Below are 14,927 nucleotides of genomic sequence, written 5' to 3'. Positions count from 1 at the left end.
TCACGGACCGCGAGATCGTGACCTGGCTGAAGTCGGACGCTTAACCGACTGCGCCACCCAGGCGCCCCTCTGTTTAACTTTAATAAATGTAAATAGCCACATGTGGCTAGTGGCTGCCATACTGGACAACACAGCAATGGAGCACTGGTTCTCAACCTGGAAAGCATATTAAACTCACCTGGGGCTTACAGATTCTCAACCCTCCCCTTCAATCAACTGAAAAAGAATCTCTGAAGGTGAGACCCAGGCATCAGTATTTTTAAAATGTGCCTAGGGCACATTAAGTTCTCTAAACTTCAGTTTCCTCATCTATAAAAGAAAATATAGAACCTACTTCATATAGTCCTTACATAGGAATTAAATGAGATGTATGTATAAAGCTCTGCCAAAGAAGTTATGTCTGGCTATAAAGGTTAGCTGCGATTATGATTATTCCAGAATGATTCTGCTGCTATTTACAAGTTGGGGGAACTCACTTGGGGGAAGTCAGAGTTTCAAAAAAAAAAAACAACAAAAAAAAACAAAGCATGCTCTTAATGGTGTATCCAGAAAGAGATGTTTAATAAATATTCATCAATGATGAAGATAAAATCTCAGAGTTGGCTAGCCTTTGGGAAACTATTTGGACAATGAAAGCTATTATGGGCAAAGTTTTCCAAGGGAAATTATCTCATTGTAAAAGGCTCTATAAAATGCTAAAACACAAGACTAATTCTGGGAACTTGTGAAGGGCAACTCTTGAAATTATATGAACAGGAAAAGAGAATTTACACTTTTCACCCCTCACTACCTCCCAGTAGGTGGTGCACAAGAAAGAATACAGCCACTGACTGAAGTACAGCTATAGAGTGGACTATTAGGAAAAGAATATTTTCCTTCCTTCACTGCTTTAGGAAGTCTCTGATTTACCCTCCTGCTATAAACTATCTTTAAAAATCTGCATTAATTATGGGGTGCCTGGGTGGCTCAGTCGGTTGAACATCCAACTTTGGCTCAGGTCATGATCTCACAGTTCGTGAGTTCAAGCCCCACCTCAGGCTCTATGCTGACAGTTTGTGCCTGGAGCCTGCTTTGGATTCTGTGTCTCCCTCTGTCTCTGCCCCTACCTTGCTTGCACTCTGTTTCTCAAAAATAAACAAACATTAAAAACATTTTAAAAAAATCTGCATGAACTCAATCTTAATACATAAGTGGCAGCACTTTTGCCCACCATCACCGCTCATGAGCACCCCCATCATCCAAATTTTCAGCTCTAATTCCTTGGAAGGTAGTGGATTTCATTTCTTAGGGCAGGAAAATTCAGGACATAGATGCTTTTGAGCATGTAACAAGCAATGCTGAAAGGACAGAGTAGCTCTTAATGACCAATATGGGACAAATGAACACCAAACATTATTATGGCATCAGTGATGTAAGATTGGGTTTGTTTACAACCCTGAGTCTGATCAGCATTCACTTCATGAACCCTGTTCTCTGGTCTCCACGCCCGAGGAAAATTAAGCTCTCTGGTACAGAAGGGGCCATATAGGGATTAGACTATCTGTTCCCTTCTCCATTCCTACTTCACTGAACTAGGCTTTTGTTTGGTAACTGCAAAGGTGAAAAATCATTTTTATAAGAGCAATTTGGGAAATACATGAGGTGACAGCTTGAGTTAAAAACCAAAAGGATGCTTCCTGGCTTGTTTGCATCTTACATCAGGACGTATCCCATTTGAAACAGGCTTATTTGTATTTCGAAGCTGACTGTGAAGAACAAGGCTCATTTTCTACTGTCCTAGACATTGCTGGGAAAGGAAAAAAAGCAGACTCTTCCCCTTCTGGTGCAGATAAACCCAACATTTTATTGAATGAGATACATCATAGATCACCCATCTGTAAGTTATAGCTGCTACTGTTTGTGAGAAATTCCTATGGGAATAAAATGAAAAGGAATAAAAGCTTCAAAGAATGAAAGCCTAAAATGATTGTTTATATTTGGCAGATTTAAAATAAAGCACCAGGGAAGAGCCTACCCAGGTCCCTCCACACGAGCTCAGGATCCCATTACCTCCCACCTTCCGAGCAAATTCGTTGTACCAGTGATTCCTCTCTGCTGTGTGTTGTCATCTTTTCTCTTGCCACTAAATACCATGTAAGCATTCAAGCATACTGGAGTCTCTACCATCCTCAAAAATAATACTCCCTAAATCTTGCTACCCCTTCTAGCTGCTGCCCCTCTCATGTCTATACCTGCTATGATTTTTTTTCACCTCCCATGTGCCACTACCCAGCACAACCAGGATTTCACTGCAATCACCCACAGTAACCTCCATGCTGCCAGACCACACGGACTCCGCCACTCACTGCCTAGTAACAGTTAGTCAATTTCCGCTTTGTAAAACCCCCCTCTGCCTTTGGCTGCTATAGTAAAACAACTGCTTTTCCCCTTCTCTCTCCAGACCTTCTTTTTCCTTTTTCTTTGGATATTCCACCCAATCTTTATATATTTTGCTTCTCAGATCTTATTCCTAAACTTCTTCCCTTTTGACCCTATACCCCTCCCATGACTTCAAATGCCAACTGCAGACTTAATGACTTCCACATTTATTCATGTCCAGTCCCGACCTCTCTTCTAAGTCCCAGATCTCTTAGTTAACATGTCCAAAACAACCCTCACAATCTCTCTTTCTAAGCCTGACCCAAACCACTATACCTCAGTAAATGGCACCACAGTTCACCCATGTGAGAAACCTGAGAACTATTCCTTTCCAGCTAATTGATAGCAAGTCTTCTCAGTTCCATCTCCAAATGCATCTCAAACCCACCAAATTACCACCTCTGCCATCCTAGTTCAAGCCATCCTCCTCCCAAATGTACGACCATAACCTCATCCTAACTGCTCATCTCTTTTTCTCTTGCCTCCTCCTATCCATTCTTCACACAGCAGCAAGCGATCTTTTAAAAATACATACCTAATCACATCACTGCCTGCTTAAAACACTTCAGTGAAGGGGCACCTAAGTGGCTCAGTCGGTTATGTGTCCGACTTTGGCTTAGGTCCTGATCTCATGGTATGTGAGTTCAGGCCCCACGTTGGGCTGACAGTGCAGAGCCTGCTTGGAATTCTCTCTCTCTCTCTCTCTCTCTTAAAATAAATAAATAAAAACTTAAAAACCACAACATTCAGTGAAGGAGCATCAAGGAGTGCCAAGTAAAAAGCTGTTGGGGACTAAGGCAGTCACATGATACTACAATAGCTCACAGGTTACTCCTGCAAAAATTAAAATGTACCTTTTAAGGGAGACAGGCAGTGGTTACCACGTGACCAAATGACCAAACTTAGCATCACAAGTAGTAGGACATCCTGACATTATGTGCCTCCCCATCTGGTGCGAGTTAATTTCACAATATTACCCATGAAGTATTCTTATGAAAAAATTTTAACTTACGTGTAACGATGCCTTTCAGTCTAATTATCAACATACAGAGAATGTGGAAGACAGAGGAAGACGTTAAATACTTCCACAAGGGAACAGACAAATCCAGAATGCAGGGTAACTGGCCTGGACACTTCAAAATATCAATGTTGTAGGGGAAAAAAAATACAAAAAAACAGGGGGCGGGGACAGAGGATAGGAGGAGGGGAGTGGTCTACATTAAAAGAGACTACAAAGACATAACCAAATATAATAACAAATCTTGATGGGATCCTGACTTTAAAAATGATGCACACCACATATATTCATTTTTATACATACACACAAATATATAACACATATACAAACATATATAGAAATCTAAACACATATAGGACTTTTCTGAAATAATTATGGAAATTTGAATATGAAATGATTACTGATTAGTGTAATTCATTTTTTTCAGTGATAATGGAACTGAGGTTATGTTAAAGAGTGTCCTTAACCTAAGGAGATACATGCTAAATAATGTACTGATAAAGTGTCAGGATGTCTGCAACTTACTTTTGAATGGCTTAGTCAAAAGGAAGAAAATGGTACCTGTGTTTGGGGAGAGTGATCAAGCAAATACTGTAAATGATACAATTAAGTAAAAGGTACATGAATATTCATTCTGTCCTTGAGACTTTCTGTAATGTTTGGGCATTCTCAAAATAAAATGTCAAAAGAAGAAAAAAAAACCTTTAATGACTTTAGACTCAGGATAAAAATATAAAGTCGTTCATGGTCTGCAAGGCCCTACGTAACCTGGCTCAAGCCACCTCTCCGCCACAGTTCTCTCCCCCTTGCTCCCTCTACTTCAGTCACACTGTTCTTAGCTCATTTACACCCTCCAAGTCTCACGTGAAATATCCCTGCCTTCCTAAACTCTCAAGACTGGTTTATGGAGGGACTTTGTGCCTGAGAGAGACCTGGGATGAACAGGAAAAACTGGGAGAGACTAAGAAAGAGTGAGGTGGGAAAGCAGACACTTTTCAGGACTAAGACAGAACGTGCTGGAGGGTAAGAGCACAGGGACAGACTAGCTGAACTAGAACATATTTGAAGATATTAGTACCTTCTATCATACACTCTCATGACTTCCTAATTCCTACAGTTTATCAAGATTCTATTGAAATACTCTGTGTGCACTTATTTAATGTCTAAAATTCAAATAGTGGATTTTACTAATGAAAATTAGGTCATTTTTTCTCATCATCATTTCTCCAATACCTAGCATACGGTAAGTCTCCATAAACATTGGCTTAGTGAATACCACATAATTTGGTTTTAAAGGAATACAGTTTTATTCCAAGTGCTACTTAACTCAGTGGTAACTGTCTACTCAAGCTAGGGTATTAAAAATGGCTATCAAATTTAGTTATTAGTGTTGACTTTGTAGAGGCTTACAGTACACTAATAACTTTATGTCAAGCTTTGATTGCTAGCTCAGTAAGTTCTAGAATGGCTCTTAAAGCAGCCTGGTACATAGGTTTAGAGTCCAAATATATTAGTAGGCCTGACACAAAAAGCATCCTCATAATTGTATGACATTTGTTAAAAGACGGAACAGGTGAGAAAATGTAGATTGATTACATACCAATCCATCCCCTCTATTAAAAAGCACAAAAAAATAACCCTGCTGACTGTGGCTTCCTTTATGCAGACAACAGATGTATAAAATTGGAGTGGAGAAGATAATTTGATACACTGTATAAATATCCATAGGATCACTTATGTAAGATTGTGGCTCTATTATATTTTAAGGATCCATATATCTAAACAATGACTAAATTTTTTTGTAGAACTCAAGTATAATTGAATAAATTGATAAATATAATCCTGGTTCTACCTGTATGGTTGGTAAAAACGCACAGGGTCAGGTGTTTCGATAAGTTCTCTTGGTCTTGAAGATCATCACATCCAAAGTTTACAAGTCTAAAAACATAAAGCATAAGAAACTGTGAATGCTTTTAAAAATTAGTTCTCTTGGGGTGCCTGGGTGGCTCAGTTAGTTAAGCAACAGACTCTTGGTTTTGGCTCAGGTCATGATCTCACAGTTTGTGAGTTCAAGCCCCATGTTAGGCTCTGTAGTTGGCAGTGTGGAACCTGTGTGGGATTCTCTCCCTCTCTTCTCTGCCCCTCCCCTGCTCTCTCTCTCTCCCTCAAAATAAATAAATAAACTTAAAAAAAAAAACTACTTTCCTCTTTCACTTAACGCAGGGAGCATTGAATAATGGACTATGTTGTAAACTTGAAACTAACATAACATTGTGTGTCAACTACACTTGAATAAGAATCTTTTAATTGCTTTATATTCATTTGCTTCCTTATTTATTTATTTATTTATTTATTTATTTATTTATTTATTTATGAGAGAGAGGAAGGAAGAAGGGAGGGAGAGATGGGCAAAGAGAGTTAGAGAATCCCCAGCAGGCTCTACACTGTCAGCACAGAGCCTGATGCAAGGCTTGATCCCACAAACCATGATATTGTGACCTGAGCTGAAATCAAGAGTTGATGCTTAACTGACTGAGCCACCCAGACATCCTTAATAGGAAGAATTTTTTAAAAATAAAAAATAAAGTTCCCTCATAAAGGATAGTAACTGCTATAACATACCCACCAAGGTAGAGACTTGTTCCTGAGAAATTTAAGTAGATAATGTGGGCCTTTTTGTTTAAAAGTTCTATAAAACTGGGAATGCAAGCTGGTGCAGCCACTCTGGAAAACAGTATGGAAGTGCCTCCAAAAATTAAAAATAGAACTACCTTACAACCCAGTAATTGCACTGCCAGGTATTTATCCAAGGGATACAGGTGTGCTGTTTCCAAGGGGCACATGCATCCCCATGTTTATAGCAGCACTATCGACAATAGCCAAAGTTTGGAAAGAGCTCAAATGTCCATCAATGGATGAATGGATAAAGAAGATGTGGTATATATATACAACGGAGTATTACTCAGCAATCGAAAAGAATGAAATCTTGCCATTTGCAACTACGTGGATGGAACTGGGGGGTATTATGCTAAGTAAAATTTGTCAGTCAGTGAAAGACAAATATCATATGACTTCACTCATATGAGGACTTTAAGAGACAAAACAGATGAACATGAGGGAAGGGAAACAAAAATAATATAAAAACAGGGAGGGGGACAAAACAGAAGAGACTCAAATATGGAGAACAAACTGAGGGTTGCTGGAGGGGTTGTGGGAGGGGGAATGGGCTAAATGGGTAAGGGGCACTAAGGAATCTACTCCTGAAATCATTGTTGCACTATATGCTAGTTAATTTGGATGTAAATTTACAAAAATAAAAAATAAAATTAAAAGAAAAAAAAGTTCTTTAAAAACGTGATTAAAAAAAAAAAACAAAAAACCAACCAACCAAACAAAGAAACCCAGGAGGCACCTGGGTGGGTCAGTTAAGTGTCCGACTTCAGCTCAGGTCATGATCTCACAGTACCTGGGTTCAAATACCTCATCAGGCTCTGTGCTGATGAGATTCTGTGTCTTCAGACCAGACATCGGATTCTGTGTCTCCGTCTCTCTCTCTGCCCCTCCCCCACTCACGCTCTGCCTCTCTCTCAAAAATAAACAAACATTTAAAAAAGAAAACAAAAACAAAAACAAAAACCTACCATACAGAAATGGCATGGTCCTGGCAATAGAGAAAAAAATACATAAAAACAGAAGTTGAAAGTGATGTAACTTTTTTCTAATGAGAGTGCTGCATATACTGTTTCAAAATAAGTACAACTGAGTGTTCCTATGTGATGAAATAAAGCTACTGAAATATAGAACAGTTTAGGGTTATCAGTAGTCTAACTCAAGACAACTTTCATTTCTTCTGTGCACTAGTGGGCTTCTGCCTATTTTTTCAAAAGTGTTCATGTTTTTACTATGTGTAAAATAGTCTGGGGGAAAAAAAGCTCACCTTTTGTGTAAAAAGGAAAACAAATAGCAACGCAACAGATTAAACTGAGCTACAATCCTCTTTGATGGCAACAAGGAAAGGGTTTTGATGTTGGATTCTAAATGCAGCCCTCCCTGATTCATCAAATCCTTTTATTGAATCACAGGGAGAAGAGCACTTCCACAGATCAAAATAAATGGAAACATCCTACAGAAATAAGTGGCTACAAAAATCAATATGATTGACTTTACATGAAAAACCCTGTGTTTGTGCTTGATAAAGTCGTTTATGTTCCCTATAGAGGACAGAAATCTAAAAAATCACACACACACACACACACACACACACACATACACACACACACACACACGGAATACTGAACTGTCCTTTTATCTGTATACCACAGATTAGGTATAAGTATAAACATTCTGCCCACAAGTGTCTATAAAAATTAGTTGTAAACTATGAATAACTTACTTAAATCCTGAGTCACTTAATGTTATATCCAAGGGTGCTTCAAACTGTCAAAAAAATCATGAGAAAATAAACCAAAAAACAACATTAAGCATTGATAGTTCTGAGCCCAGAGCAAGTCTGACAATGCTGTGCTTGCCTTTTGATGAAGAACCTATTTATTTAACCATCATTATCTTCAGAGATTATCTCCTAAATCCACAGCACAGGAAGTCCACTGGAAATATTCTGGCATTTACATACAATCACAAGCTCGGTGTATATTTATTTCTTAAAGGGCTAATACTTGGCAAACTTTGCCTCGGTCTGAGTATCATAAATAGGTTATATAATAAGCCAGTCAGTAGGGGTAGACTTTTACAAGACACAGATGACCATGTACGGAGGGAAAAGCTGGGTGTCTTTAGAAGGAGAATGAGTTTAAAAAAAAAAAAAGGCAGGAGGAGTAAATGAAATTCTTGTAACAGTATGATATCAATCTATATTAGACACCAATATTAATCCTAGGGAAGAAGAATAACATTCTATCCATCACAGGTAAAAGATACTTATAATTCCTCCTCATGAGACTAGCATTCCAAATGGCTTTGCCAAGAGTGATACTAGATTTTTACTAATCAGACTATACACTCTCATTGACATTTTACTCCATACTCAAATTCACTATCCTCACAAGTCTTTTTGGGTCAAATGACTTGTAATTATTTAAAGCTATCTACTATAGATAATTCCTATTACCTTCTACTAGACCTCACTTATATACTTGTTCCTTTAATGAGAGACATTCAGTTAGCAGAAATTTCCTATGTGCTCTTCTAATCACCTATATTAATGGTATATATTATAGAGTTGAAGCCTTAAGAGGCAAGAAATGTGCTACTTGCTCATACAAGTGACTAATGCAACAAGAAGTCTAAGATGCTTTTTCTGATAACAGCTCTCTTTAAAAGGAGGCCATGCGTTATAAAATTTCCTATAGTCCAATCATTCTCTAGACTTACCATTAAGTTAAATTTCTCATCAACAGAAAACTGGAGGCATTTTAAAATACTCCTTGATTTCTAGAAGAAAAAACAGGATAAATGACAAATCACAATTTAAAAAAACAATAAAAACACTAGTAAAAAAAAGAAAAAGAGAGAGGGAGAGTGAAAAGGAAGCAACCAAGAAGCAAACAGTGATGAAAACCTTTTCACGTTTTTAATAAACCTTCGTTGACTTCCCCATTAATGAAAATGCACTAATTATAACAATGATAATGTCAAAATTAAATTGTTCCTGTGAAAGGAGGCCAGTGGACTCATTTTTACCTTTAGGTCAATGTAGTATAATCTCTGCTCTGACATATCCCATTGAGCCCAAACAAAATCCTCAGCTACTCTCTCTCTCGGGAGATGACCAGAGTCTTTAATTACCTAAAGAGGTAAAGAGATTTTAGAAATAAGTAACTATTTTAAAGGAGACTATATCTAGATTTCATTATTATTCTGCATATTCTATCTTTATAATACATACAGATATTGCCACGGTTTATTTTTCGCAGTCCCTGATCCCCAACACATATACATGGAAAGCCTTTCCAGAAAAGATTTAAGGCATTATTTCATTACTTACTCTTTCCAACCATTTTATAATAAGCAATATTATTTTTGTCCCTAGTTTGCCAGATAGGCCAGAGCTGTTGAAGGCAAGGCCACACCTACCACAAATCAATACCTAGGCTAACAGAAGGTTCAGAGTTTCCCATTCTGCACCTAATCCACTCAGGTATCTGCAGACAAAAGGACTTTACTACCAAAGGCAGCAGTTGTGAGGTCAAGGAAAGAACTCAGGCCTAGGGGTGAGGGGTATTGGACAACAATCCCAGATCGTCCATAAAGTATTCATGCCATGCTTCTTACCTTTATCTCTTCCACAATGAGTATAGTGATACTGCCCATCCTTCAAGCAATACTTTACTACACATCCTTCAAGGCCTAACTTAGGCACTGCCTCCTGTACAAAGCCCTCCTTCACCTGTTCCCAAAACCAAGGCAAAACTCACTACCTCTGTATTTCTATGGTACTCTGGCATATTTCTTTTTTTTTTTTTAATTTTTAATTTTCAAGTTAGTTAACATAGAGTGTGGTCTTGGCTTCAGGAGTACAATCCAGTGATTCATTCCTTTCATACAACACCCAGTGCTCATCCCAACAAGTGCCCTCCTTAATGCCCATCACCCATTTTCTCCACCCCCATCAACCCTCAATTTGTTCTCTGTATTTAAGAGTCTCCTATGGTTTGCCTCCCTCTGTTTTTATCTTATTTTTCCTACCTTCCCCTATCTGTTAAGTTCCTCAGATTCCACATGAGTGAAACCATGTGATATCTGTCTTTCTCTGCCTTATTTTGCTTAGCATAATACCCTCCAGTTCGATCCACATTGTTGCAAATGGCAAGATTTCAGTCTTTTTCATCACCAAATTGTATTCCTGTGTGCATGTATATGTGTATGTATACACACCACATCTTCTTAATCCATTCATCAGTTGATGGACTTCTGGGCTCTTTCCATAATTTGGCTATTGTTGATAGCACTGCTGTAAACATTGGGGTGCATGTGCCCCTTCGAATCAGCACTCCTGTATCCCTTGGGTAAATTCCTAGCAGTGCTACTGCTGGGTCATAGGGTAGGTCTAGTTTTAATTTTTTGAGGAACCTCCACACTGTTTTCCAGAGTGGCTGCACCAGTTTGCATTCCACCAACAGTGCAAGACAGTTCTCCTTTCTCCACATCCTCGTACTTTGGCATATTTCTATTACTGTTACATTTAACTAATCCTATAAGTCTACCCCAATGAGTATGCACTCCCCTTCAACACCTTTATGTTTTCAACAAGATTCTTAACTTTGGGGAGCCCATCTTATTTCCATTTTTTCTGAAATTTGTTAAATTAGGAGAGATTTGGGGACTCACAGAGGAAGATACTGGCAAGAAAATGATCATCAGAGTGTGGCAACCCAAGTTCACATCTCAATTTTGCCCCTCTCTGGAGTTACCTAACCTCTGTGAGCCTTGGCTGTATTCTCTGTAAACATGGGGATAATTACAACACTGCCTACCTATTGCAGGATGTGACGAATGCATGGAACTGCACACTGCCTTAAGACGCTGTCATCCAAGCCCTTAAAAAATACGGGCAATGATGCTTCACAGAAGGGCACAAAAGGATGGAGTGCTGAGGCCACACTGTGTTGGCTGCTGACAGAGGCCCTCACTCTGCAGTGTCTCTCGTGGTTCTTAGCGCTCTTCTAACCAGCCAGTCCTCTGTCTATACCCCCTTCTAGTCTTGTTTATTTCACTGACCTGGAAATCCTAGAGAATGCTCTCCTCTAAACTCACATTGCTGGCTTTCAGATTCTACCTTCACGTTTCCTCTCTGGTCTCTTTTCTAACCACTAGCCCTGACCGTGCCCTATCATCCAGGCCACTGGTGGCCCAGAGCTCCAACCACTTTCTATGGTTGTCTCTGACTACTTTCTAGTCATTTTCCAGCCAGCCTCTTGAGTTGAGATTTCAATCATAGATACATAATTAATAAATGACATTTTTCATTTCAATGTTGTTCATATAACTTTAAAATTAAAATCTTCAGAGAAGATTATTTTGATGAAGACTATTTAAATAGTGAAGGAAATAATTTCTAATACCAATAATATATTATTATGTTACATTAATTGTCAAGAAAAAGACAACTCAATAAAAAAAACAGACAAGGATATAATTAGGCAATTTTCAGAAAAACAAATTCACATAGCCAGTAACATTAAGGGAAATACAAATTAAAATAATGATATCAACTTAAACCCATTAGAGTGGAAAAAATTTTTTAAATCTTTATTTTTGAGACAGTGCAACAGGGGAGGGGCATAGAGAGAGGGACAGAAGATTTGAAGTGGGCTCTGTGCTGACAGGCTGACAGCAGCAAGCCTGATGTGGGGTTCGAACTCATGAACCACAAGATCATGACCTAAGCAGAAGTCTGATGCTCAACCAACTGAGCCACCCAGGTACCCCTGGAAATTTTTTTTAAAAGGCAAATGCAGGTGCACCTGGGTGGCTCAGTTGGTTAGCCATCTGATCTTGATTTCAGCTCAGGTCATGATTTCCTGGTTCCTGGGCTCGGGCCCCACATCAGGCTCTGCCCTATCAGCATGGAGCCTGCTTGGGATTCTCTCTCTCCCTCTCTCTCTGCCCCTCGCCTGCTTGCACTCTCTCTCTCTCAAAATAAACGTAAAAAAATAAAAATAATAAAAGGCAAATGTGGCTATGATTGGTATGGGTAGAGGGAAAGCATTCTCTTACACATTGCTTGTAAAACTGTGAATTGTTACAAGGTGTTTTGGAAAGCAATCTTAGCAAAATCTGTTGAAATATATTAAATGCATATATCCATCAACCCAATTATCCCTCCCTGAGGATTTAACCCAAAGAAATATGTGTACCATATATATATAGCTATGAAAAACATTTGAGATGATTTATAAAACAGATTTAAAAAAAAATTTTTAACGTATATTTATTTTTGAGACAGGGAGAGACAGAGCATGAACAGGGAAGGGTCAGAGAGAGGGAGACACAGAATCTGAAACAGGCTCCAGGCTCTGAGCTGTCAGCACAGAGCCCGACGCAGGGCTCGAACTCACGGACCGCGAGATCATGACCTGAGCTGAAGTCAGCCACTTAACCGACTGAGCCACCCAGGCGCCCCTAAAACAGATTTTTAAAAAGTGGCCATCCGACAGAGCTCAGTTTGGCGGGGAACAAAGGCACTCACCAGCACCATCTCCCTCGCCCATCCCCCAGCCAAAATCCCAAAGGGAACCAGTTCCTGCCAGGGAACTTGTTTGCTCTGCCCAAACACCCAACGCTGTGCTTCCGCGGAGCCACCCCTCCGGCAGCGGGTCTGACTCCCTCCCGCTGCCACAGGGCCCCTCCTGAAGTGGATCACTGAAGGAGAAGCGAGCTAAGCCTGCCCCTCCTGCCCCCGTGCACCTTGCCTACCCACCCCAGGTAATATGCCAGATCCCCAGCACCACAAGCCTGGCAGTGTGCAAGTAGCCCAGAAGGGCCACGCCACCCCACAGTGAATCCTGCCCCTAGGAGAGGGGAAGAGAAGGCACACACCAGTCTAACTGTGGCCCCAGCGGTGGGCTGGGGACAGACATCAGGTCTGACTGCGGCCATGCCCACCAACTACAGTTATACACCACAACACAGGGGAAGTGCCCTGCAGGTACGCACCACTCCAGGGACTATCCAAAATGACCAAATGGAAGAATTCCCCTCAAAAGAATATCCAGGAAATAACAGCTAATGAACTGATCAAAAAGGATTTAAATAATATAACAGAAAGTGAATTTAGATTAATAGTCATAAAATTAATCGCTGGGCTTGAAAACAGTATAGAGGACAGCAGAGAATCTATTGCTACAGAGATCAAGGGACTAAGGAATAGTCAGGAGGAGCTGAAAAACACTATAAACGATATGCAAAATAAAATGGAAACGACCACTGCTCGGATTGAAGAGGCAGAGGAGAGAATAGGTGAACTAGAAGATAAAATTATGGAAAAAGAGGAAGCTGAGAAAAAGAGAGAGAAAAAAATATGAGGGGAAAATTAGAGAACTAAGTGATGCACTAAAAAGAAATAATATACGCATAATTGGTATCCCAGAGGAGGAAAAGAGAGGGAAAGGTGCTGAAGGTGTACTTGAAGAAATAATAGCTGAGAACTTCCCTGAACTGGGGAAGGAAAAAGGCGTTGAAATCCAAGAGGCACAGAGAACTCCCTTCAGACGTAACTTGAATCGATCTTCTGCACGACATATCATAGTGAAACTGGCAAAATACAAGGATAAAGAGAAAATTCTGAAAGCAGCAAGGGATAAACGTGCCCTAACATATAAAGGGAGACCTATAAGACTCATGACTGATCTCTCTTTTGAAACTTGGCAGGCCAGAAAGGCATGGCAGGAGATCTTCAATGTGATGAACAGAAAAAATATGCAGCCGAGAATCCTTTATCCAGCAAGTCTATCATTTAGAATAGAAGGAGAGATAAAGGTCTTCCCAAACAAACAAAAACTGAAGGAATTTGTCACCACTAAACCAGCCCTACAAGAGATCCTAAGGGGGGTCCTGTGAGACAAAGTACCAGAGACATCGCTACAAGCATAAAACATACAGACATCACAATGACTCTAAACCCGTATCTTTCTATAATAACACTGAATGTAAATGGACTAAATGCACAACGAAAAGACATAGGGTATCAGAATGGACAAAAAAAAAACAAGACCCATCTATGTGCTGTCTACAAGAGATTCATTTTAGACCTGAGGACACCTTCAGATTGAGAGTGAGGGGATGGAGAACTATTTATCATGCTACTGGAAGCCAAAAGAAAGATTGAGAGTGAGGGGATGGAGAACTATTTATCATGCTACTGGAAGCCAAAAGAAAGCTGGAGTAGCCATACTTATATCAGACAAACTAGACTTTAAATTAAAGGCTGTAACAAGAGATGAAGAAGGGCATTATATAATAATCACCGGGTCTATCCATCAGGAAGAGGTAACAATTATAAATGTCTATGCGCCAAATACAGGAGCCCCCAAATATTTAAAACAATTACTCATAAACATAAGCAACCTTATTGATAAGAATGTGGTAATTGCAGGGGACTTTAACACTCCACTTACAGAAATGGATAGATCATCTAGACACACGGTCAATAAAGAAACAAGGGCCCTGAATGAGACATTGGATCAGATGGACTTGACAGATATATTTAGAACTCTGCATCCCAAAGCAACAGAATATACTTTCTTCTCGAGTGCACATGGAACATTCTCCAAGATAGATCATATACTGGGTCACAAAACAGCCCTTCATAAGTATACAAGAATTGAAATCATACCATGCATACTTTCAGACCACAATGCTATGAAGCTTGAAATGAACCACAGGAAAAAGTCTGGAAAACCTCCAAAAGCATGGAGGTTAAAGAACACCCTACTAAAGAATGAGTGGGTCAACCAGGCAATTAGAGAAGAAA

The 14,927-nt window shown here is 39.6% G+C and overlaps 1 protein-coding gene across 11 annotated transcripts in view; it reads right to left on the bottom strand.

Annotated features, from left to right (window-relative positions):
• Positions 1-14,927, bottom strand: part of GSAP (gamma-secretase activating protein) — a 136,876-nt gene that overhangs the window by 45,499 nt on the left and 76,450 nt on the right. For all 11 annotated transcript variants that reach the window (XR_015248066.1, XR_015248067.1, XM_086696863.1 and 8 more), the window contains 4 exons: positions 9,137-9,241; positions 8,828-8,887; positions 7,830-7,873; positions 5,289-5,374 (listed from right to left, as the gene is read on the bottom strand). Coding sequence is in view for 9 of the 11 variants with exons in the window: in XM_086696863.1 (XP_086552989.1) it covers positions 5,289-5,374; positions 7,830-7,873; positions 8,828-8,887; positions 9,137-9,241 (295 nt within the window). In the remaining 2 variants the exon portion in view is untranslated. The remainder of the gene's footprint in view (positions 1-5,288; positions 5,375-7,829; positions 7,874-8,827; positions 8,888-9,136; positions 9,242-14,927) is intronic.

Source organism: Puma concolor, chromosome A2, assembly GCF_028749965.1.
Source record: "Puma concolor isolate L17-30 chromosome A2, mPumCon1.1.hap2, whole genome shotgun sequence".
In the NCBI taxonomy this organism is placed as follows: Eukaryota; Metazoa; Chordata; class Mammalia; order Carnivora; family Felidae; genus Puma; species Puma concolor.
This window is presented reverse-complemented; position numbering and strand designations above follow the sequence as displayed.